Source organism: Phalangium opilio, unplaced genomic scaffold, assembly GCF_054372755.1.
Source record: "Phalangium opilio isolate 3A_F unplaced genomic scaffold, DU_Popi_V2 ptg000075l_1, whole genome shotgun sequence".
NCBI lineage: Eukaryota > Metazoa > Arthropoda > Arachnida > Opiliones > Phalangiidae > Phalangium > Phalangium opilio.
Window position 1 is genome coordinate 50,138 of NW_028324184.1, and position 26,636 is coordinate 76,773.

The following is a 26,636-nucleotide window of genomic DNA, read 5'->3' on the forward strand; positions in this document are numbered from 1 at the left end:
TATGTCCTTTCAAAAATCCGATTTGCAACGCTATAGGTAATGAATTAGGCTCCATTTAAATGCTCGAAACAAACTTTCAATTATAGAAATTCGTGGAATTGGGAATTGGGGTGTGTTTTCCAATCGGAACCGTTAATTTGCTAAAAGGAAAATTCACTATGTAGAAAGATAACTTTGAAAGTTCGAATAAATAAACTACATAATATAAGAAGCATTTTAATGCATTCGTAACCGGTATTATTAATTTTTGAAAAAGGATGTTCGAACGCTTAAAATTAATAAAAACTAAAGATTAATAGCGAGAACTAACCATAACTTAATTAATAGTCAATCAAGTATCAAAATTTCCATAAAATATCACACCCCAAAAAGTTAAGACGGTTCTCCTCTTTCGTGTTATGTAAAAATTGCGAATAGAGATCCAACGAATAAAGATAACTATATAGTATTCCGTCCAATCCCGAAGAATCATTAGATAATTGAGCGTCTACATTTCTACTAATTAGAAGCCCGAGGCACCCACCTCATCCTCCCGCCATAACTTTTCTCCCATCGCGCGTCCGCGACGGCAAGATTCCCGCCAACCAAGAGTACTCGATCGAGTCTCTACTTCCCCTTTGGCATTAAGGGCCAAGAATCTCTCTTACCATCTCCCGAATGCGCGCCGCCGCGAGTGAGCGTACGGTATTTAATTGCTTGTAGAAACATCCCCTTTAAAACCCTGTTAAATTAACCGCCACGCAGCGTATTAATTTAAAACCCTAATGGGTAAGCGCCCTCTCATCTCCATCCTCTCTCTCTCTCTCCCACTCTCCCTCCTCTCCATCCCAAAGCATCTCCGCGCCAAAACCATGAAATAAACCAGACTGACCAAAAGCATTAAAAGAGCGCCAACAGCCAGCTAGCCACAAAAGGGGATGGGAATATTGAAACAAAAGAGATTTGTGATTCTACATGCCCGCATATCTTTGAGAGTCGGACCATGATGCATTCATTCCATTTAATATCGTTAACCTTTTATAATTCATAAAAATCAAGTATTTTAGACCAGGGCGAACTATAGGTACCACCACCACCAACCCCTTAGGGGATATTAAACGTTTTTTAAACCCTTTCATTTCTACGCCGAGTACTTGATGCGGGAATCATCCAGGTCTAGTTCCTTCTTACTCTGAAGCGAGGGGGAAGACACTTGACAACTCAGGTGTACAATATGACTTGAACTCAATGTACTGTCAAAGCTGAACTCTGAGTTCCGAAGGATTTGAACTCTATGCACTGTCAAAGCTGAACTCTTTCGAACTCAGGTGTACACAGAGATCTAGAGCGTCTACCCCCTCGCTCTGAAGTTAATTCAGAGCTGTTCGTAATATTGAGTAATTCTTTATTTTTTTTTTAAAGGGAGAATGGTTCGTTTTTTTAGAAGTCACCATTAATGGCATCAAACCGGAAGTGCGGAGAAAACGTACCGATAATCAATCGGTTTTATTACTTATTGCCAAGAGTTACTGAACCTGTCCATTGTCTTATGAAATGATCAAAGTGACGTGTAAATTAATTATAAACTCAGTAAAAAGAAAATTAACTTCAAACAATAACAAATGGCTCAACTTCTGTATTAAAATACTCGGGTATTGTGTAAATAAAATTCAAGTAGTTGCGATGGTAATACCCATAATTTACTTTCACCTTCACTCTTTAAATTTAAAGTCTAAACTCTTTTTGATTGCAATCATTTCTGACTGTTGTACAATGTAGTGCCATCGCCCATCACCACCACGCACCAGCACCAGCACCACCACCGAAACAGAACGAGAAACCGATATCTTATAAAGCTGAGCTCGCAAGCAATAAGACATGATGTATGTACGCGCTCAACATAGTGAGTGCTTTCACCCATACAGCGGGTTACCTAAGTCTAATTTCGCCTCGGGGAGGGGTTTTTCAAAAGTTCCCTAGTAAAGAAGAAAGTTTGAGCTTTCGGGACATACATAAAAGATTGTAAATCTTAATTGACCACAAGTATCATTAAAAAATCGCGCAACATTCTTATATAAAATGTTCAAGCGGGGGTAGGATAATGTCTAAGGGGGGATGAAACATTTTTTTATATATTTGACGGAGGCCGCTAGCAATTTTAGTCTCATGTGAGTATTTCTGTATACTGTAGGAAGGGAGTTTTTAAGAGTTGATAGTTCTAGGCGAACGAAGGGTTACCCATTACCCATCGAATAGGGCGCGGTTCTCCCTATGCATTATGCATCAGCTTAGCTAAGGGTGCAAAAAAAGAAAAACCACGCGCCTATACTGTATATATATATATATATAGATAGGGGTCTGGTGAGAGAGAGTCAACGATTTCGCCAAAACGACATAACGATTTTTCTCTTGAAAGCTTCATCGCCAAAAGACGGGGGATAATTATATGTATATATACGATATGAAATCGAAGGTCCGGGATTGCGCCATTTTTATAATAATAATTGCCGATTGACTCCGATATAATTTAAAAGGATAAGTTTGCTTCGATATAGTTAATTTGCCGCATGAATTTTTTAATGGAATGGCAGATGTTTATACTGAGAAATAAAACGTGTAATAATTTTACGGATGATCCCTTAAATTTAATTAAGACAATGATTTCTATTTTAAGTAAGGGGTTATGCCCAAATTCATAACTGTAAAACAGTGTCCCGGACGACAAAAAACCATGGCGCCGGTAAAACTGTTTCTACCGTCAAACACCGGTACATGTCTTATTTTTTTATTCATCTAAATCGTGCTCAGTACGAGGGCGTTAAATAGAGTATTAAATTACCTTGGGATTTTTTCTTTTATTTATTTATTTATTTATTTATTATTATTTGTGTCAGAGATTGCTTACGGAATATAACAACGTCAAATGCCCGCCGCAACGTATTTAAAAAATGTTTGCATATTTTTGATAAACAATCTCATATTTATTATATCGAGGTTTTTCAGGGCTGGGTTCTCTCGATTGAAAAAGGGTCTCATTATTAACCACCGAGGTCTTTTATTTTAACCTTATTTATTAGACATCAGAGAGCGAGCCAGCAAGCGAGAGAAATGCAGGCCCGGGAAAAGTGGGCTAAAAGGCGGACTAATTTTTACGATACAGTAAAAAAGGTTCAAACCCCCATTTTCATTTTTGATCATTTATTTTTTAATTTTTTTTTTTTTTTTTTAGTTTGGACGAGGAAAATTAATCGCTTAATGATTTTGTATAAAAGATCGTATAAAACGTTCAAACAATAAAAGGCCATGATGGATAATCTGTCAATTTTGCGGTAATATTTAATCTAAGATACCATGTGCACCAATAGGGGTTTAAATGTTAAATTGTTCCTTGCATGGACAACGACACCTTCGCGTGTCCCATCTCTAAATACTTACTCATCTGATTAGTTTAATTCCTATATAGAAATTTATCGATATGCAAAGATAATCTTTGCAAATTTTTCTAACAATAGATCAATATATTATTATATTTTGCTAATTTTGTCGCTATAAAGGTGAAAGGGTTATTACTACACTAGTGAGATTGAAATTTTGAACAGGTGACATAAGAAATGACTAACAGGTCTCTTGCACGAATGTCCTGCAGTTGACGCAAAAGATTTCTCAACATGCAAGGACTGTCTAGCAATTATTTGCATTGGAGTAATTAAGTTGTCAACCCAATTGTAGAGGTTTTCTAACTTGAACTTTTACAAATTAACGTTTTCAAGACCTTAACCATATCAGAAACATTTCTTTACTTAACATGAACGCAAAAACATGAGGAAATCTTACCTGTAGTTCTCTGGCAGTTCCAAAAATGGCGGAGCACTCCAAACACCGAAACGTCGGTCCATCGGGTAAATTATTCCTAGCCAAGTTGGATCTTGATCCTCCGTGGCGACCTCCATTACGGTGCAAGCCGGAGTGAGGCGAGTGCGACCCAGCGGGACTGGGACTGTCACCCTTCTTATGGTTTTGCATATGCGAGGTCAAGGCGGCTGCCGTGTTGTAACCTCGATTGCAAATGGTACATTGGAACGGTTTGGCGTTGTCGTGAGTTTTCAAGTGAATTTTCAAATGGTCCGATCGCGAAAAGGCCGACTCACAATGCGGGCAACGGTACTTCCGGTCGCCTGTGTGAAGTTTCACGTGCCGGTCGCGGCTTCGCTTGTGCTTGAATAGCCGATGGCAAAAATCGCAACGAAACGGCATTTGATCTCCGTGAACCTGCAAATGAATCAAAAACGCAAAATTAAATTTTCATTTTCTTTTAAATCAATTCGGTATCCCTTTACACCCTCGGTACCAAGATGGTGGGATAAATGGGGGTTCAATAAAGTACAGTTCTTAGAACTTCGCAGCTGTTTGTTAAAATAGGCGAGTTTTCTAATAAAAGAACTAACAAGTCCACCATGCAGTTTCAAAAGTAAGACTATCGTATAGCATACGCCCTTATCTCTCTCACCAACAAATTTCTCGTGGATGAAAAGTTTTGGAAAAACTTTCAAAAGGCCGAAAGCCGGGGGTGACAGCGCGTAGGTTCGCCGCGCTCGGCCGCCAAAAATGAAATTTGGCCCCAAAAATATTCGACAACTATAAAATTTATTTTAACAAGTTATAACCGAGAGTATTAAAGGATTTTGTTAAATTAGTTTTTTGGGATAAAGAGAAGTAAATTATTCAGAAGTGGTCGTACACCTATTGTTAAATACTTGGATTGATCCGAGAGTTTAATAACTTCTAGTTAATACATTTCTAAAATTATTTTTGTTTGAAGTATTATTAGTTTATTCTGGGCAAACAATAGAAGCAACACTTGGAATATTTAAAATACAAAGATGATACGTGTTTAGATAATGTGGGAGGAGCTTAATATAGATTACCCGCCCAATACTAACTCTCAGCAACCAGTGTCAAACTTACATAAGGAGTATATACAAACTTCGGATAATATTAAGGAGCGCAATTTTCGACATCATTCATAAACGATAAATCATTTCAATCTCGACATAATTCTAGATATTAGGCTTACGCGTAACCGTTAAATAAACATATCATGCAGTACCTGGCCGTCCGCTAAGCCTAATCGTATGCGCGTACAAAAAAAAAAGGGTTATGATATCAACGTCATACATCTATCTTCTCGGAACAATTTTATCCCCTGTTCTTTTTTAAGTTACTCAATTTTCCGCGTGTATTACGAATATAAGCAAAAACATTAAAAAAGAGACACAGCCCGAGTTAGCTATTCGTGTATGTTTATCATATCACGATTCTTTATCGTTAAGTAGTATCAGCTGACATGCGCTCAAAACGATATCATTATATTACCAGCATGCAAATGTATATCTCAAGTCCTATTTAATGGGATAGCATTTTTTTTTCAAAATATAATAATTTTGATTTTTCAAATATGATTGTTCAATAAGGGCTATTGAAAAATGCTTAAGAAAATTAAATGCTTACGATGATCTTTGAACACTAAATACTAATTTCTGGAAGTTCAAGAACGCAAAAAAAACTTGGAAATTAAAATAAACTTACAGGAATCGGAGTTGATTGAACTTCAGCGCCATTTAATCCAGATATATTCGAGTAATTAATAATACTATCATTTTATAACAATCAGGGTAAATTATAACTAAATACGGATATACTGGGATGGTAGCGTAAGTTGGTCCTTTTATCACGATCATATTTGGAAGAGACTGTGAACGAAACAGCGTTTTTGGTCAAATAAAACGGTTTTGATCATGACGGTCGAATTTATTGTCTTATAAAGGCTGGGTGTTTTGTTTTTGTTTGGTCTTTGTAACACGTGATCTGGTGGTCATGACAACGCAAAGGTCAGGGAAATTGATAAATAAACACTTTACGGACCCGGGTCAATGTAATGTTTATTCAAACACCAATGTATATGGATTTCACCCTTTAGCTATGTTTTTCAAACTCTGTCTTAACAAATTTGTTATTTATATATATTAAAAAGTATTTACAAATGCCAAGAGAGCTAAACTTATCATATCGGGGTGATAAAATTCCCCGTTGGCACAAGACCAAGTTACCAAGTATATAGGCTTAAGTTTTTGAGTGATAAATTAAATACGTTATGTCATATTTTTTTAATTACGGGGTTTTTCTCTGTTAACGGATTAATAATTAAATGAAAATAGACTTGGTATAAACCTAGTGGTTCGGCAGCGATAAAGGCTTTCCAAAATATCCCCACCATTTTTCAGAAATCCCTGATAAATTTGTGAAAATGTACAGTGTGCAATTACGAAGATGCTCTCTATAAGCGGGAATCGAAGCTTTCTGACGATACATCATCCCAGTTCTCGCCTTTCTTTGATCCCACTATGTTTAGTCTTAACCTTAAGTTCAGGGTTCTTTCATTTACAGCAACTAAAAACCCTCCCTCCCATAACGAATTATCCGCGCACTCTATATCGCGTAACACCGCGAGCTAAAACTTGAGACCTTAGAATGAATGAATGAATCGTATTTAACATCTCAATTTCGCTAACAATGCTCTGGCCCTACCTGGCGCACGATCTGGGGTCAAATCTCGTGGCACCCCTTAGCCATTTAACCGGGGGGGGGGACAACAAAGCTGCCAAGAAAATATCCCCTTTTTTAATACTATTAACAGAGGATATTCATTTTTCTCGCGCTTTTACAGTCGTGATTAAGAATTTGAGATCCATTATATAATTTTCTATAGATATTTAAGAGAAAAGATATCGGGAATAACTCAATTCTCCCAAAAATATTGTAAAAATTCAATGTATATCTAACGTAAGCCTAATTCAAGTTGTTTTTAAAATATTTTTGGAGCGCGTTTCACTAAACCTACCCCCTTGAAACATTCGTATTAATTCTCTAATAGCTTAAAAACCGATAAATCTGATTGTATAATTATCTACTTGGTGCCAAAAGCATCCCATCTTTTCAATATTCAAGTGATAACTGAATTAATTCGTATTAAAGTGTGTATCCAATTTTTAGAGTAAAAAGGGGGAATTTTTGTTTCTTGAAATTGACTTATCGACTTGTCGCGTGTTTATTTCACGGAGTTTTTATCTTGAACATTTCTCTTTTCAAATCGGCTATATTTTCGTGACATCGTGTGAGAAAAAAAAAGTGCATTTTTCCAATTTAAAATCGCCGCCTAAAGCGAATGCGTGGTGTGTGATGTGATGTGCTTTTCATTTTTATTCTAGAGGTGGTGTCCTATCATCTTTTCATCCATCGATTTGATTTTAAATTTCTTTTTTTTTCTATTTTTTTCCAAACCAATTTTATATAGTCAATTTCTACCTTAAATTACTATATACGATCGGAACTACTTATTACTCTATGAACGGTTTACATTATGTAACACTCCGCAATTTCCTAGCTCACGGCATGATTCATTTTGATTTAAGAAATCATCATTTTTTTTGTGACTTCAATTTTGAGCTTTTATTATAATTTTTTTAGTTAAATATTAAGGGTTATTTCGGTATGAATTTAATTTTTCGTTCATGAGATAAGAAGGATAATCAGAGATAAGCTCAGCTCAACGTCCAAAGGGCATAATATAATTTCACCTTGACTTAAAATAAACCAAAAAAAAAAAAAATCCCAAGACATGAATGGAAAGATTTGTAGAGGCGATGATATTATCAATTCACATTATTTGCATCGATATCTAAACTAGTTCAATTCAGTTCAAAGGTTAGTACTTAACAAAAGCACCCAACCTTATTTTGTTACAAAGATATTGTTCAATTTCTTATACTGAATTTCGCTGTTTTCACCGATATTTCTTGGTTTTTCCAAAGAGCACCAGTATGCCCCGGGTTAAAGGTTATTAAGAGCGTGACCTCATGATTCTAACAAGGGGCCAATCGATTCTTTCCAAGTCAATCAACTATAAATACTTTTAAACGGAAGAAAACTCTATTTGATTTCATATAAATTCCCACGTATTTCGCTTCGCAACCTTACTATATGTTCATTTCTCAATCCTAATAGCTAACTAGGCATAGTGTAAATTTAAAATTATCAACAAAAGGTTATCCCACTAAACCACGAGGTAAAAGGTTTGACCCTTGAACTGACCTGTTCGTGTCTCTTGAGGTAGCTGAGCCTGGGAAAGGCTTTATCGCAAAATTGGCAGGGGTAAGGCGTGGTTTCAGTGACCCCGATGGTGTAGGCGGAATCGTGTGGGTGGTTATTCGATGATCCACTACCGCAAGGATCGCCGGGATCCGAAGAATTCGAAGCCGGAGTCGCGCAAGAAGTCAACGGCGAAAGCGAACGCAAGGATTGCAAATCGTCCGGGGTCTCCGATGATCGCCACGAAGATGGGGTTCCTAATCCGCCGTTCAGACCTGTTACACACCAAAGAAACGGAACAAATTAAATACAATCTTTTAAACATACACTATATTTAAAAACTTAATCGAGGGGTTGGACATTGGCGTCCTCTTAAACTAAGAATTAACTTTTTACTACGTCAAAAGTCGGTTTCAAAATTTATTGCCTAGGAATTTTATGCACTATTAAAATATGGCTAATATCCAACACCTCTTTTTATAAATCTTGACAGTGACCAATCACTCACAGGTGTTTAGATAATAACTGATAATAAGCTACATTATAAAGACTGGATTGAAATCAAATTATACGTGTATATACGTACGGCGCGCCTGTCCTATATTACGTAAAACTTAATTGAGATGCCGCTGAAAATTGAGCAAAAACAAATGGTCATTTTTTGATATGACGGTTTTTTAATGGGTTTTGCGAAACTTTTAACACGGTTAAAAAAAATAAAATTAAAACTGTAATTTTACTTAAAAATCACCCCCATTAAACATTAAACTCAAACTTATTCCAAAATTTTTAAAGAAAACAACTTACGAGCTACAACTTCCATAAGTTTCATGCTCAAACTCCACATGGATTTGGCTTGTTTTAAATGACAGCCAAATACTTTTGTTCTTCTCTAAATTCCACGTGGTTACGAGTTAAAAACAATCCAACCAACCAATCACCGTTCGAAAAATTCGAAATCCTTTTAAAACCACAATCCGAAAATTTACCGATATTCCGTAAAATTAATCACGTGAAATCCAAACACGTCATAAAAAACGCGCGCATTGTTAAAGTTGTTTAGATAAAACTTCCACGGAATAGAGAGAAGGGCACGAGTGACAGTACTTTCGAGAGAAGAACGCGACGCGGGACATAAGCCCGGACAATCTATCTATCCCGTTGCAAACTTGGGAATGATCACTTGGGAGAAGATGTACAAGTTTGTTGGTGATGCGGACCAGCAGGAGTCCCTCGGCGGGAGCCTCCTCTTCAAGAAGAAGAAAAAAAGAAACCTTTTCTTCCATCCCCAATCTCCCCCAGTCTTTTCAAAAAGTTTCTCAGCTTTCTCAGCGATGGGAGGGTTTTAGCAACGAATCGGAGACGGAGAGAGGGGGAGAGCACCAGCATTAAACAACAGGGGTGAGCCCAACACCATACCATACCATACACCATCACACACACCACATCGAGTCCATCCAGGGGGGACTTTTTTTGATTTCTAATTTTTTAAAAGAAAGAGGACCATGGGATAGATAAGGGGGTAGACATTGATACCCCCTTTTCACGCGACTTTATGTAAATGAGACGAAGGGGGGGAAGGAAAGGGGTCTTTGGTTGGTATCCCTCAGGGTCCGAAATATAGTGACCCCTTCTTTATGGAAGAAGTAGTAAATACGATGACGTTATCGCGACGTAAACGCGAGAGAGTCTTGACTAGAGAGTAAAAATCAACTGTTTCACGCCAAAGAAACCGCTCCCCTACCTGCTTGGACTGGATACTATACTCCACCTCTCTCGTTTTTACCCTTCTTTTTTTTTGGCCCACCTTCAAAGAGATACTGACACTGACCAGAACTTAAATACAAGTTTCTCTTACAATAGCGAGTGGGATTAAAGGGGTGAAAATTTCCCCAAACTAATCGTCATTCTCTCCTTAGCCAATCAGACGTATTCCCTCGCTAGCTTTCCACTCTGTAAAGTTCGCCGCCATATTGGGATAAAGGGGAGGAGCCATTTCAATAAATACGTAAAACATTGAGAAAAACCCTTACAATTTGTGGATATTAAAATAATGGTTTTATATCGGGGAAAAAATTACTGTAATTTTCAAGAAAATATCAATTCATTTACGAGCAATAAGTGATATAAGATACTTCTGTTCATTCGTTTCACCTTCACTTGGAAAGATGTTGCCCTGGGGGTATAAATCAACTATCAAGTTGTCTCCCCCCTCACTCCCCTTCATACCTTTCTTAAGGCGACTACCAACACCAAAGATTTTAGAAATCCACGTTCACACTCTGTCTCAAGAGTCAAGACGCGCGGCCAAAATGATAGACTCTCTTTCTACTCCCCTTCCTTCAAGTTTCGATTACGTAATTTTTATGGCTCTGCGGTTTCTTTGGTTTTTTAACGTTAAATCAATTGCAGGTTGTTATTAAGTAGAATTGGGCTGTAATTAAATCGAAATAGTAAGGGAGGATTTGAAAAAAATATTTCATACGGTAATTATATTGCGAGTTACATTCCAGTTTTCCGGAGTAATTTCAATTTAGAAATAGGGATAAGTTGTTGATAATTACAGTTTTTATTAGCTAATTCTTACTGAAATATGGTTTTTAAGAACATCTTATCAAAATATGAAAACACTAGAAAACAGAAATAAATCAATTTCTCATTTTAGACTTAGACATAAATTGATAAAACAGAATTAACTAAAATTTAAAAATATATGAAAATTAATTGCCTATCTTTAAATTTAAAATAGCGACCTTTTTTGAAAAAAGAACGTCAGAAATTAATTCATAAATATTTTATCTACCCTTTAAAACAAAAAAAATAAAACACTAGTTAAATCTTAATGCGAACAAAACCCGGTCCACGCCTCTACTCCAATGGGGATTCGCGACTGCCCACTGTCACCCGAGGCTATCCCAAGACGCTAAACCCAACCTCTGCATCAAAATTCAAAATCTGTTGTTCATATCCCCTCTCTCTGAGTCTGTTCTCTCTCTCTCTTTCTCTCAAAAGTCTGCATCTCGGATTATTTTGTTTCCCAACCAATTTCCAACCCTCCTTGTCCGTAGTTAACGCGTCAAGAAAACCGTTCAACTATATTCTTAAAAATTATAAAATCATTAAAAAAAAAATAAGATCGGTAATTTACTTTCCTAAGCCTAACTTGAAACCTCTTAACTTCACGAAAGATGAAAAAAAATTAAGACAACCTGGTTATTATTATTATTCTGAGACTTCTTATTTTGAAAGCGCTATCTATCCATTCTCCGAAGCTCCATTTGTTTCAAATATAAGATGAGAAAATACACCTGCGATATATTTTTTTTTCCTTTCTAAATTTTAGACAGCTTTCTTTAGTTAAGCCTAACTAGGCTTAGTATAATTATTATAACATCTGACCAATTATTGGTTGAAACTTGAAGGTCTGTCTATATAGCGCTTTTGTAATTATTTTTATGCCTTATACTTAAAAAAAGGGGTTAAAATTGCATAATAATTTAAAACTGTTGAAAAGTTAAAATTAGGCGTGATAAATCAGCCTATTTTAAAATTATTAAGAATTATACGCTATTATTTTTAACTTTAAAGGGAAGATAATCAAATAAAATTATAGGCTGTAACGACCACGAAAAAAAAAAAAAAAATGTACTTCATACTTATAATTCCGTATTTACTTCTTGCCAAGCCCATATGAATTATTACCCCTACACCTGGATAGTTAAACGCTACGAATCTATTCACGGGTTTTCCCTCTAGAAATAACTTTCATATTGAAAACATGTACAAAATATTTTAAGAAGAATAAAATGACACTTTTTGGTTGGAACTCGAAAGGAGTGGTTGATTTTTGGGCTCTCTCCGAAAAGTCCCCTTACTCGTTAGGGTTACTATATAACATAGCGTTATATAAATTGGCGCCCGAACAGGGACGTTTTTCGGCCTGTTTTTTTCGTTTGCTCTTGACCGATGGATCGGCCCTCTTTTTCACCGGGGAGTGGGACTCCTCGTTCTTCGGAGACACTGGCGGCTAACGTCGAAGATACCACGCCACCTGATCCTCGTTCTTCGGAGACACCCTTAGCTAACGTCGAAGATTCCTCTACAGCTGACCCACCTCTACAACAGTCTTCGGACGGTTCAGATCAGTCAGAGGACGACACAGAAGCCTACTCTTTAACGGATGCGGCCAATCTTCCAGAGCTTATTCAACTCATACGCGCGGATTTCGTAACTCGTGCTCGACTCTCTCGCGAGGAACGTGCCGAACGCGCCCATCTCGCTCAGGAAGAACGCGACGCTCGCGCCCATCTCGCTCAGGAAGAACGCGACGCTCGCGCCCGTCTTGTCCAAGAAGAACGAGAAACTCGGGAACGTTTCCAGTTGGAGCTTTTCCAACATTTCGAAGCCGTTCGTGCTCAAGAACGTGATGACGTACTAGCACGTCAAGAACAAGAAGATCGACGCTGGAATTTTCTTTTTCGCCGACTCACTGAAGTAGGTCCACAGCGGCCCACAACTCAAGAAAACGAAGACAGTCTAGAAAGGTCTGGCGCAACTGGGATGGATCCCCTTCGTCGACCATCAGAACCTTTGTCAGGTCAGTCTCGCTTGTCTTCCGTAGACCGTTCCAATAATGCACCTCCTCCAAATTCACCACACACCGTCCCGGAGCCACATGTTCCAGTTATTCCGTCACCAAATAAACTCTTGCACATAACGAATCCAGAAGTTCTCCCTGTTTTTGGGCTCGATAATTTCGTGACTGCTCGCGAATTCATGGATCGAGCGCAAAACTGCCTTGACTCGGGCCTATGCACCCCAGATCAGTTATTACGCCAGGTCACATTTAATCTCCGTGGTCCTGCAAGTGAATGGTGGCAGCTCTGCAAATCGCAGGTAACTTCTTGGGCAGACTTCGTTCGTCGATTTAATAATATGTTTGGGGACGAGAAACTCACTGACGATGTGCGACGACAACTAAAGCATAGAGAACAACAAACGGGGGAATCTACCAGAAGTTTTGCCTTAGACATAGCTGGACTTTGTCGCAAAATAGACCCTTTAGTCTCGGAAACTAAAGTTGTGAAAAAAATCTGGACATCGCTTAACCCCCTAATCAAGGAAAAAATGACAATGACCTTGACTCCAAGTCTCACAGTGGAGGCTTTAGTTGCTGAGGGAACACGAGTGGAAACGTTAATGGAAGAGCAAAAATTATACCTGTCTCGTATGGAGAGTGTTCCGAACCCAGAAGTTTCACAAAAAAATTCCACAAAGAACACTACAAACCCAGGAAAATCTCACTCGAAGTTGCCAGATGATCGTCAGACGGCCCCCAAAGGTCCTGAAAGGAGCTATACACCGGAAACCACACCGCCACCTAATCCCAGCACGTCACATTTTCGGGGATCGTGCGGTTATTGTCACAAGTTCGGTCACAGTATAGTGGACTGTTATAGGCGCGCGCGAAGCAATGCTTCTACTTCGGGAAATCGTTCGCAAACGGATCAAACGCGCGGCTCTGACCTTCATTACATGGAACTCTCAAACTAGCAGACGAAAGCGCTACCGAAAAACAAACAACCGTTCAGGTTCAAACTCAGTTTTTCTTGACTCTGATTTATTTGTAAATAACGTTTGATTTTTTTTTCTTGTTATTATGATTTTAGAAGCTCGAGCTCAAATTGTCAAATTCTCATATTGTTTAAGTTTTTTGTCTTATTATGTTAAGGGTTTAATTGGTTTATTGTTTTTTGTCAATTTATTTTGCTTAAGATTTTGAAAACTGAAAACTAGTTGGGAAACAGGTGTCCTCTAATTTGACGATTGTTCTCTACATTCTTCTCAACCGATTGATTCTCGCGTCTCCCCTATATTCGAATACTCAATTACTCTCCTACTATTCGAATACTCGCTTGCTCTCAAAATATTCGATCACTTGCTCTCATTATATAACATCAAGTGGTTCTCCTAATATAATAACAATCGGTCTTTCTCATAGAACAATCGTACTAACATTGTTGTCCTTAATCTCACTAAACAACTTTGTTATTTTTCCCTCTCGTCGACTAACTCATTCTAACTACAATTCTCCTTACCCTGGCCAGGTACTTCAATTCCCTTAATGAGTTCTCCTTGTCTAAAACGTTTGAGGACAAACGTGTCTTTTAGGGGGGAGTGGTGTAACGACCACGAAAAAAAAAAAAAAAATGTACTTCATACTTATAATTCCGTATTTACTTCTTGCCAAGCCCATATGAATTATTACCCCTACACCTGGATAGTTAAACGCTACGAATCTATTCACGGGTTTTCCCTCTAGAAATAACTTTCATATTGAAAACATGTACAAAATATTTTAAGAAGAATAAAATGACACTTTTTGGTTGGAACTCGAAAGGAGTGGTTGATTTTTGGGCTCTCTCCGAAAAGTCCCCTTACTCGTTAGGGTTACTATATAACATAGCGTTATAAGGCCTAGGATTCTAACTCTAAAATGATAATCAATGATAAAAGTAAAAATTTAATTTTGGTCAAAAAAAAAGGGTTGAACAAAGCCTTTGATCCTCGTAGGTATCACTATCACTTTAAAAGGTATTCATTGTTTTAAAAACGTACGCTATCATTCTGTAGCTACTTAAAGAATTATCGTGTCGATAATTATGTCTACATAATTTTCTCAAACAAAACGTTACACGGCACAACTTTGACCAATTACATCAGCCACGGATTTTTCAAGATTTAATATTTGAGCTACAAAGTCACGATTTCCTCATTTGTCATTGGGCTTTTTATAAAAAAAACGGGGGACTCTCCTGTCTTCTTCTGCTTTTCTAATGTAACATTCTGACTGCGTTGTCGGGTTTTTCAATTTTTGAAACAACCACGCAACAGGTGGAATTCGCTGGGATTTGGCAACATTTTCTTCTGTATATTTTATTAAAAGTTCCAAATAAAAAAAAGAATTAAGAAAACTTTTCTATAAAAATAAAATTCATGTGTCGTAACCCAGAAGTAGTAATAGTTCTTTTTAGGTTTTATAAGAAGTTACGATTTATATCTGTTTGTGTTATCACGAGTTGATAGAAGCGGCAATTAATTAAGATTAAGGAATAAACCGGACATACGTGCTCTCTTCTTTAATTTTTCTCTATCTTTTTTTTTTTGATATTTTGCCAAAAGGATTCGTGAGATTATAAATTTAAGTTGGGATTTATTGATAAAGGATAGAGGTGAAATTATGGGATTAAATTAAATCCTTGGGTGCATAGGATTCTTCTGCAAAATCAGTTCTGAAGTATGTAGCATCAATTTTGATCAAAATCTTTCGCGTGATGAAATAAATCGGAATGGTTTCGATTTGATAGAACTCAGTACGCCCTAAACCGTAAAGAAGAATTCTTCCAAGAAAATTCAGCTGTGGATTTCAATTTTCTAAAGTACACCCCACGCCACGTCAAAGGCATATTTTTACGACACTTCACTCATAGCCCAAAAATCCCAACATACAATAGGTTCATCTATGAGTCAAAAGAAGACTCAGGATGGACAAGAAGCACCTACCACCCACCCACCCCCTTAGGCCGGGTCAAAAGGTGTTGCAATTCCAGGTATATTCACGAGGGAAGGCGCGCGTTCCTTGGGGGTGTCCTAGCTTTTACGAGTTTGAACTTGGGTGACAGGGGGGCCGCAAGAAGAAGGCACCCTTTTGACTCCCTTTCAAATACGCACGTGGCTGAAGCAAAACACGAGGTGGTTTAGGAGGAGGAGGAACTAGGGGCATCGCCAGGGTCCCCAAACTAGAAAGAAGTCCATTTACACCCAATACATTGCGCCAACACGTTCCTGAGCTTTTCACTCGGGGAAATAAGCAAAGGGGACTTTTGTAATAATAAAAGTATTCCAAAAATGGAAAGGAGAGGATATCGTCTTGAGAAAGCGTTTTCATTTTTATACGCTTCGTCAAAGTAGTAGTGAAAAGAAATGGGTGAATAATGGAGCACGGAAGAATGGCAGACAACCGTGCTGTACAGGGATCCAAAGAGATTTTCTCCGAAAATCGGGAGAGATTCAAGCGGGTATTCCCGAGGTAAACCGAGCGCCCCGCGCACCTGCGACATTTTCCACCTCTCTCTCTCTCTCTCTCTTGGAACTATTTTCTTTACGCGACCCCTTCGACCCCTCGTTGAACCCACCAAAGGATGGTAATTTTTGACTGAGGGAGAGGGGCTTTCATTGCCACCTTAAATAAAACAAGATGTAACGTTAAAAAGGGGTTGTTACGTAGAGAAGGTAAAAACTGACCTAGTTTTGATCCCTGAAAAGTGGCAAGTACGTTGTAATAGCGCCAAAATTAAAAGAATGGTCGCTGCCTGCACCCATTGCTCAAGGACAACGGCAATAAACCGACTCGTATCTCTTTGCCCAAGATAACGAATTAAAGAATACAATTTAAGTGGAGAAAAAACATTCTGGGGGAGTGTGTCTTACGGACTGACATTGAAACAAGACCCATTACACTACCTCTTCCATTCCATCTCGTAGAGAAGAAAAAACGTTTTAAAACGATGCAAGGTGCTCCGCGGGAGGTTTTCCGCCCACTAAAATGCCCTATGGTCCCCCTGGTTATTTTCCGAAGGCATTTCCTATCCGATAAGTTGAATAGAGTTGTCACCCTGGCGCTCCCATCCCTAGAAAATGAAGAACCATCATTTACTAGAAGAAAAAAAAACACCCCCGCTAGCCGATCCGATACCGGTGGCACAATAATGCACGCCCTTCAAAAGACCATAGGGTTCGCAACTTCGCAGTCATCGAGCGGGGATGAAATAATCAACTTTTTCCGGTCCAAGTTGTTTCGAAAAAACATGGGAATTTTAGAGGCGATAAAGGATGTATTTTTGATTGTCATGTCTTCCCTTTCAAAGCCTTTTTAGGGTGCTGACCTCGAGGGAACTAACCAGAGGAGTTTTTCCGAGAAATATTTTCGACGCTAAAGAGCTTGGGGAAAAAAAGGGGTTTGTTCTATATTAGTTCTTCTAGTGCATGGAGAAGCTGAGCCGAGAAATCGAGGGTCAAAAAGAAGCGAGTATACAAGTAGAAAGAAAGATATGTATTTTTCTAAGGAGTTGTTGGAGAGGTTATACCTCCTGCATCGCGACAGGCGCGAACGGGTGCACTGAGAATTGTTTTGCCGAGTTTGTTTAATAGGGGTGTTTCATAAAGCGTAGGCTACAATGATACAGAAATAAGATCCACGAAGTTATATAACCCAATTTTTTTATATGGTAAGTTCAATGTGTTTCGTATGAAGTCACTCATTTAGTGCCAAAAAAGGGGAGAAACTTAAACTTCATTTAAAAGTCAATCAATGCCAAATGATCCGTAACAACAACTGTATGAAAGCGCCCCCTTTCCCAAACAAACTTTTCTTCCAAAAGATATTCGGGATTTCGTGTCCCAGAAAAATGTACCCCCTCCAAACTAGCAGAGTATTCTTTTTCTTTTCTCTCTCTCCTCCAAATCTGACTCCTGCTCGGAGTGCAGCCGCCGTTGCCGGGATTTTTCGGAGTGAGCGCGGAGTAAGCGAGCGTCGAGCACCATAGAAAGAGAGAGAAGCCAAACGCCAGCCCAGCCACCACCTCGCGTGTCATCTCAATCCATTTTCCGAGCGGGGTTCTCCTCGGCTCGGCATCATCTCCCCGAGTGCTCGCTCGCTCCCTCGCTCAGCTGGGAGTCCTCCCCCGCAAAGCTAAAGAGCTCTGGGATGCCAACCAAGAGCACCCCCTTACCCGGCCACCCCATACCAGTATCGTGGTCATAGCTCTCTTTCTCGTCAAACCCAAAACCCTTATACATATAACATTTAAAACGCTCTTCTACCAGAAATTGATAGGGCAGAATCAGGATCTTAATTTAATCCGTTCCAAGTGCCAATAAAATAAAGTCACGTTTATTATGGAGCAACCTATTCGGTGGCCCTGGTTACCTCGAAATAAAAACCCTTTCTTCAATACGGGCCCCTGTGTATTTGGGGTCCTGGGCACTATCCAAATCGACGCAGAGGCAAGATTCAGCTTGAAACGTTTACCAACACAACTAGCCGAGAATAACAACCCCCGGATGGCTTTACTCATTCCTCACTATCAATTTCTGATTTTACTATTATGGTCACGGTATTATAGTGAAAACCAAGAACAGATGCGTGGATTTTATTAAATAGGTGCAGCTGCCTTTTGAGGATGATATAAATTGACGCTCTAAAATTTTATAGGCTCAATTATGTTGTACGCGAGAAAAGAAAATATATATTATGGGGTGCATGGCGTTTCTTTTGTATCGAGGTGGTCCATGTTACGTCTCACACTATTCAATGCGACTCGTATTGTATTAAAACTAACTAGAATTTCTCACGACAATCATTGCTAAACAAGATGTTCCCGGGTGTTGTTAGTCGCTCGCTTAAAGGAGATGACCCAAAATGACCGTTGGATCGAAAGAATTAAGCCCCAGCCAGATTGATTATTCCAGGTCGTTTTGAAAATATGTTTTACGAAAGTTCCCCTAACCAAACAAACCTTCAAATGGGCGAAAGATGAAATAGTTAAAAAAGTGACAGGGACTCTGCAGATGTACCAGGCATAGTTTGATGGCAGAGGCATAAAAAAAGCACCTAAAAGCATTGTACTTTGTAGTTCTTTGCCATCAAAAGAAACTCACCCCCCAAGTCACAATCTTAAACACGTAGGACCCATCGACGCCAAAAAGGCATCGCCCACACAATAAGGTCAAACATTTTAGGGGTCCACAGTTGTTAAACCATAGGGGTGCCAAAAAAAGGCGCTTGTGGTTCTAAGGTTCCCCCACCCTTTAGAGGCAACTTGGGGTGATGGGAAAAGACCTCAAAGTAGTACCAACAAACATCCCATCCCCATGGATGCCAACTAGAAAAACCCCTTTAACTGATTTAAAATATATTCCGATTTGCCCACCAATATATAAAGCCATAAAGTAACCGTCCCAACTTAACCTAGAAGTATTAAGTCTAATTTCAAGAGCCAAGTCGTATTTAAGTTTCCCTTACAAACTTAACTTGACGTAAGTATGAGAATGTTCTGGTGGTGCTAAAAGGGAGACCCTTTCTTATCATATGTTTCTGGAATTTTTCATGATTAAACCGTACTAAAGGGAAACCCGTTAAGTTGTTTGGTAAAGGCTTGGGTATAACCAAAAGTAAATTAATCGGAAGATATCAGAATAGATAATACCAGGAAATTACGAATCTCGTTTACTTTTCTAAGGCCTTTCACGAGTTGACAACTAATTTCGCAATGGGTGGGAATCAGATGAATTCATTGGAGAACAATAAATATATCGTCAAATTATGTTACATTGCAATAATTTGATAACTTCGAAGTTAATATACACAAACCTTGGGATAAAGAAGTTTTTGACCGTGAAAAATACCCCCTTAGGGGAATTGAGGGTTACCATGGGGTTACCCAGTACCACAATGGGAACCTCTCTGAAGGGTGAAAAAGAGTACCGTTATAAATAGCGGAGAATATTTCAAAAGAGAGCATGACGCGGTCGCGGTGTGGTACATGGTCAACTATTGGAGCGCGTGCGATATACTGTTGAATTTTTGGGAGAATAAAAGTTTGGGGACAATTTTTTTTCCCCCCAAGGACCAAGGCATCATGTGATGAGATGATAGAAAAGATTGGCGGGAGAATTTGACGCCGTATCGCACGAGCGGCGTCGCATAAAAAAGTTCTTTAGCGTGAGCTTTTCATATTAAGATCGGAGATATCGGTGCTAATTCAAGCGTTTACAAGCTTATAACGAAAATGATGAATTTTAATAGCAATTTGTTTGAAGAATAATAGTTTAGGCTCACGAAAGGGCCATAATTAGGCCTAACTGTGAAGCAGACGACATTGTTTCTGATTATTGGACAACTAGTAAGACCTCCGGTTTACGCATATGCGGATAGGCCTAACAAAAAATAAAACATTAACCGTGGTCCTTTTCTTTAAAAAAACCTAGACTAGTTTTTCTTACTAAAAATTATAATACCTTAAAACAGACAGATCTAACAGCCCGTAAAATAATTTAAAATACTTATGAGATTATAATGGATTTTTCTTTTTTCTCCTCTGGAACAAATTAACAGGTTTTATACGCAAATTAACATCTTCAAATACTAGTAAATACTTTGGAGACTAATTGAATCTGTCTGAAAGCGTAAAAACTTATAACAGACACGTTACAAGTTACTTACTATTCTTTCGAGTCTTAATCTTAACGTCAAACGATTTAAATTCAAGTCCACTCGCATCCGGGAAATCAAAAGTCACCAGATAAAAACTCGGAGAGTCAATAGTAAAATGTTAAAATGTAAAATAGAGACCAAAATAATCAATAACCGGTATTTTCCGAGTGATAGGAAATAAAAATGCCTCTCTATACAAAAATGCCAAACTAATCAATTTGCGTGTATACAGGCCGAGGCTAAATGGGCTGTTGCTTCGTGCAAAAATAGCGGGGTGCAAAAAACAGATAGAAAAATACGTCGAAAAAAGGTCACAAGAATTCCTATTGGAAAGTCAAATGAATTCCTTCAACCTTTTCCTGTAAGGGGAGTGCGCGGGTCATTTTGAAATAATCAGGCGGACTTCTATCCCATATCCTAAAGCGTGGGAGCAAAGTTTACCATGAAATAACTCGCGGAAATTGTCCAAAAATTCGTCTAAGGCGATTTGATGATTTCAAGAAAGAAATCCCAACTAACTTATACTGACTGACATTCGTTTCCACTGCAGCTGTGGTAAACAAAAAGGATTATCAGTCGATTGATCAGTTTTCGGAAACTGTTTCTAAACCGACCATTAAAAGATAAGGAATTTCATACCTAGACTTCACTACACCTTTAAAAATTGTTTTCAAAAGTCGTGAAATATAAAAATAATGTGGAAGAAGTTGAACTAAGCGGATTTAAAAATACAACGACAGTATACTCTGCCTAGGACCCGTGAACCAAAGCGCACCACGGCGTTTTAGACTACGGTATACGGGGGAAAACGAAATGTTTTTTCATTCGTCAGGACAATTTCTCGAAAATAGTCGAATTAAATGGAAAGGGACGAGCGGAACTCTTTCAAGCGAAGAATAATTGAATTTTTTTATTTATTTATTTATTTCTTTTTCATATATGCTCTCGAATCTTGCGCGGCCTAACTTAGGTAATGTATAAGCTCCCGTAATGACCGCTCTAAAGAATATCTAAGAAAGAAGAAAAAAACTGGCCAATGGCGAAGGAATATCGTATTTGTATTTCTTTTTATTTTTATTTTTTTTGCGCTGGCTTCGTTTTCTTCAAGAGATAATCCCGCAGGCCGCCGCGGTCCCCCTAAATTAAAGGGTTCCGCATTCGCGACTTCTAGGCATTTTTGATCCGAGGTGCTATAGCATTGCGTCTATGCCTTCCTAGGTATGCCTTCCAGGGTGCGAGAGTGGTGGTACTGTACTCCACGTTTTAGCCTTTCCTGTCTGTATCTTTGCATATGCGTGGGAGGATGTTATGTTTTTAACTTCGACGTAGTTTAAAGAGTAGTGTAGTAAAGTTAGTGTCTTTCTCTACAGTGTGAGTCAGTTTTAAGGGGCTCTACGAGGTTGACTTTGGTCATGTCGTATGTGAACCTTGTAACCCTGCTTGATTTTAAACATTGTGGAAAAAATTTTGCGTGCACCCAGGGTCAAACACTTTGAATTCAGTTGATAGACTATCACACTAACCCAGCTGCTAAGTTTTAAACCCAAACATTTGACATGTCAATGATTTTACTAAACGCAAATTATTTCTTCAATGTTTAAAATAATTCTAAGTGAAGAAAAAGCAAGGTTACAAGGTTCACATACGACATGACCAAAGTCAACCTCGTAAAAGGGCACTTAAAACGGACTAAAGGTGGTCCACGAAGTTGGCTATAGAACTAAATATCACGAATACTATCATAGCGTTACGACCATCTTGTTGAGTGAATTTTTATATATATATATATATAAAAAGGTTTAATGGTAGTGTTTGGAACATTGAGAAAAGAAATCGCCGCTCTCTCTCTCTCAAAAGAAAGAGTGTGAGAGCGAATTTTTGATTCGAAACAAACCACAGAACCAAATAAAAAGAAATATTTTATCCTATTCGAATGATTCCGAGAGCTAAGACATTCAGACTGCAGCATAAAAAATACAAGAGAACCCAAAATAAAAGAACAGAAAAAAAGGTCTCCTCCAATTTACTACACGAGGTATAAGGGGTTTTTGGAAAAAGCATGGGAAACCGCCACTGCATTTTGCGCTTATAATTTAAAGAACTGCCGCGAAAGACTCATTCAAAACTGGCGCGCCAAGGGAGAAAATTTGCTTCAACAAGTCGTGTTCGCGCTATAGTAAAACTTTTAAAATAATTATCGTTTGACAATGATGGACTCATATTGATCAACAGCAGTTTGTATAGTAACTAAATATGTTTGAAGACACATTACGCTACATCTCTATACTATCTTCTCTTCATTGAAGTAACCCTGGACCACTTAACCCTGTAGCGTACCAGGCGGGATCAAGATATCGCAATTAATTACATCGCATTACCCTTTTTAAAATACAGGCAAACTTCAACGCGATCGTTGTTTGACACGGAAAAACGATTTTATGTTTAAATAACCCTAGCGATACACTTAGATGATTAACGGGTTTACATACACGATAGTCGAGAGTATATAACCAAACATAAGGTAAAAGAACGTGATATACGCGTACACTGCCCAGAGGCACCGGTGCCACCAATATTACGCGATGTAAAGAGAGGAACTCTCCCCTCCTTCATCATTCCTGTTACGAACCCAAAAAATCTCACTCTTTCTTTTCACGAAAACAATAGTACGGTGTTCGTTCGGAAGCCTTTGAGGAGCGGCCCCGGTATAACGAATTGCGGGGGCGGTTACGTAAGCGTTGAAACTTGAAAACGCCGATCGACGAGAGAAGCTAGCTAGCTGCTAAGCACGCAATGGCTTCCTTAATACTTTAGGCATACACACACCTCTTATGCCGGAAAGACTGCACCCATTTTCTGTCTAGGTTCTTTTACATAGGGATTTATATCAAATTTTAGAGGCTATACTGAGCGCGCGGCTTTATGCGGTTAATTCGGAAAGGTGATTTAAAACACAACTTGTAATAATAACAGATTGAGGTTAGATAATCATTCTAATTTAAATATTATGTTATGAAGGATGGAACATTTAATTTTGAGTTATGGAATAAGATACGTCATAGTGACGTATGAGGTGTCATAGATCTGACATTTATCGTTCTGATTATTTGTCCGGCAGCAGTGCAGAAGCGTTAACGTGAAATATAGGCCTACCAATCTTTTGTCTAACAAACGAGTTAAGGACAAGGTTAATTTCACCAAATTATGGAGAAAAAATTTAGGTTTAGATTAACTAACACTTCACATCGATAATTAGCCCTGAAACCATGGGAATAACGTCCTTGTCCTCCGAGACAAGAGGTCCAACGTCTGTCTATTCTTATAACAGTTCGAACAGATCCTTTACGGAGCGGTAGCCAAAAAGGCTGTTGAATATAATAAAACGGGAGCGAAAGAGACACAGACACACACACACACACTTGTCTGTTTTTATATCAAATGCTAAGAGCACAGCGGATCGCACTGTATTCGTAATTTGGTATTCTCGAAAAATTTTAATAGCCGGGGTAGCGTGTTAGGTTCGCCTCTTTTTTCGTTATGATTGCGGAGGTTGGAAGCTCCAAGGTAAGGAAGGTAGACCTTCTCGATAGCACCCTTGGGGTATTATATGTTCTTTGGCGCTCACACTGACGTCCCCTGTTCCCTCAAAACACTGGCACCGCCGCCGTTTACGCACCAACCATATCATGGCATCACCAAAACACAATAAGAGAAACGAACGGAACAAACCCCTTTGTCAGAAAAAAGAATCGCCACCTTCGAGTTTGAATAATATTCCTTAAAATTAAAAGTTCGTAACTTGATGTTAGACGTATTTCAGTCTGTAATGTTTGAATCAAACAAACCCAAACAATTTTTCAAGTAAAATTTGTATCTCAACAAACTGCGTTACATAATCTGTACTTCAGAGAAGTATCTTCTGGTCATATATTCTTTTATAGCTGGTCCAAACAGAAAAAGGCTATATTTTTAATAGGAGTTACAAATTATAGTGATAAAGGCTCGGCGTATTTTGGCAGGGCCCGGTTTAAAGACGACTAGGAGTAGCCTAGTAGGGACTCAGGTGGGATGAGAGAGGAGAAATACCACCTCGGGCTATTTTCTCAGGTCCGCCTAAAAAGGTCACCAATCCAGGAAAAATAAAAAATACCTTTTTTTTCTAAAGTTCTGACAAGGATGACCTCACGGCGCGGAACCCCGTGCATTGCTGGATGATTATTGTTGCGTAGAATGCTGTTTAAAGTCTTATTGGTGATGCTGTTACGTTAAAAATAACTTATATGAGGGTGGCAGGTCGATGATGATAACCAGCCTATATAAAGTTTCTTTTTCAATGACTTTTCATTCCATTTATTTTAACTTTTCTCGTTGCGTTTCTCTCCCTCAATTTTATAGACAAATCAATCATATTGAAGATTTTGAGCGTTACTTTACGCGTTCATTATTGTCCGGTTTCAAACCAAGAATGTATATAGAATTTGCCAATCGAACTGGCGAGAATGAGTCAATCTTAAGAATCGTGAGAAAGTGCTATGATAGGGTCATGTAAATAAACCCGGTGGGAAATAACTTAAGGGTTTGTTTATTTGTTCTTTAAACCGTGCACCTGGTTCGGTACCATATTACTTAACGCCTTAGGGAAGTTTTACGGAGTCAGTAATTAATTTTATTAAAATTTAAATGGTTGCAAAAGTTTTTGGGTTAATTAATTATTACTGGGGTTGAAGTTCATTGAAATTATCCGTGATATTCGGTTCATATTTAGCACGATAACTTTTCTGTTTTTTTTTTACTTGAATTTTCTCTACTTAAGTATTTTAATTAATGATTACCTGCACGCGAGGACAGATAATTTCGTGAAAAAAAGAAAAGCCAGTCCTAATTTAATTATTAAATTAGTATTAATGCTAATTGATTGAAAACATACATATCTCAACGCTAAATACATCGTAAATATTCATTTCATTTCAAATACTTCAAAAAAAAACCACACTGACCTATTCTCACCTACACCCACACTAACAAATTCTTGGGACGAAACGTAAGAAAGAGAAAGGCGATTTAAAGATGCATAGGGGGCTACCGGCGCGTCAAGATTGAACAAACCATAAAGGTTATTATACGGTTGGTGGTGGGGGCCAAATAGAAGTAAACCAGCATGCACCAAGTCTATTGCGAAATCTTTATATTCTTTATTTTGGTGATGTGACGTGTAACTTGTAGCTATATTGTGTAGTAGAACGCGAGGAACCCTCGATATTCTCTTTATACACAACGAGATTGCGTGTAGATTTTGAAAGGAGACGTAAATCAGTCAAAGATTGATGCGAATGAGACGGGTTTTGCTATACCTTTTTTTATTTCGTGTAAATTTAAACAAGAGTTCGTGCTAAGTCATTCAAATTCGAAGATGTTTGGGATTGTGGGACTTAAGGTTTGGAATCTTCAAGAAATCGGCCATAGTTTGCACCACTAAACAGCCCAGAACCCATACTTGGATATAAAACGAATAAGCTGCGAAACCTAAAGATACCCAGGGTCTAAAAATGCATTTTAAAAAGAACCGACCAGGTACAATACTCATTAAGAATCAAAATCTCTGTCAAGAAAGGGCCACCATCATAAGCTAAAATAATAAATACTTAAGCCTTTGCTAGATTATACTTGAATAGTTTTGTAAGGGGGAATGTAAAGAAAGGAAGAAAGAAGAAGAAAAAAAATTAAGTAACCGAAGAAAAGAAGGTTATCTAATTTATGGTTCTACTTCTGTAGAAAATTTTTAAGTGTAAATTTCTTCAGCTCAAGAAAATATAAAGAAAAGGATAGGAAGGAGACCACCTTTATCGCCACCAGAGTATCTATATTAAACATCAGTCTTTCTTCCCCACATTTTTTATGCCATAATTACCACAGAAGACGCGTAAATTATCCTTTATAAAGTCTACAGTATACGTACACTTTGCTTTGGTATAGCGAAAATTACAAGTTTTCAATTCAACGGAAAATAAAGTAAGTTTAGTGACGAATATCATTTTTTTAATTTTTTTTAGCCGATAATGCTTAATCAAGGTGCGGATTCAATAGGAATAATATTTACACTATAGGATCGTGAAAATGTACAAGCAAGAAGTTTGCATCAAGCCTGCACAACTGGCAAACATTGGAAAATCATAATTTTGGACACCACACTGCTTCTACCAACGGTTTCCCAAGTCCCATTACTCTTATAGCCGGAGAT

General features: G+C 38.2%; 2 protein-coding genes across 4 annotated transcripts in view; one reads left to right on the forward strand and one right to left on the reverse strand.

Annotated features, from left to right (window-relative positions):
- Positions 1 to 26,636, reverse strand: part of LOC149658559 (uncharacterized) — a 121,346-nt gene that overhangs the window by 12,263 nt on the left and 82,447 nt on the right. For 2 of the 3 annotated variants that reach the window (XM_089844145.1, XM_089844146.1), the window contains 2 exons: positions 8,128 to 8,399; positions 3,814 to 4,248 (listed from right to left, as the gene is read on the reverse strand). In XM_089844145.1, coding sequence (XP_089700271.1) covers positions 3,814 to 4,248; positions 8,128 to 8,399 — 707 coding nt within the window. Of the gene's footprint in view, positions 1 to 3,813; positions 4,249 to 8,127; positions 8,400 to 8,931; positions 10,005 to 26,636 lie in introns of those variants that run through there. The other variant, XM_089844147.1, reaches the window with a different exon arrangement.
- LOC149658560 (uncharacterized) lies at positions 12,071 to 13,866 on the forward strand. Its single transcript, XM_089844150.1, has 2 exons — positions 12,071 to 13,715; positions 13,794 to 13,866. The coding sequence occupies exon 1, from the start codon at positions 12,091 to 12,093 to the stop codon at positions 13,675 to 13,677; it is 1,587 nt and encodes a 528-aa protein (XP_089700276.1). The 5' UTR covers positions 12,071 to 12,090; the 3' UTR covers positions 13,678 to 13,715; positions 13,794 to 13,866.

What these genes read in the sequence shown, in the direction of transcription:
- LOC149658560 (XM_089844150.1), top strand. Translation starts at nt 12,091, where the DNA reads ATGGATCGGCCCTCTTTTTCACCGGGGAGTGGGACTCCTCGTTCTTCG.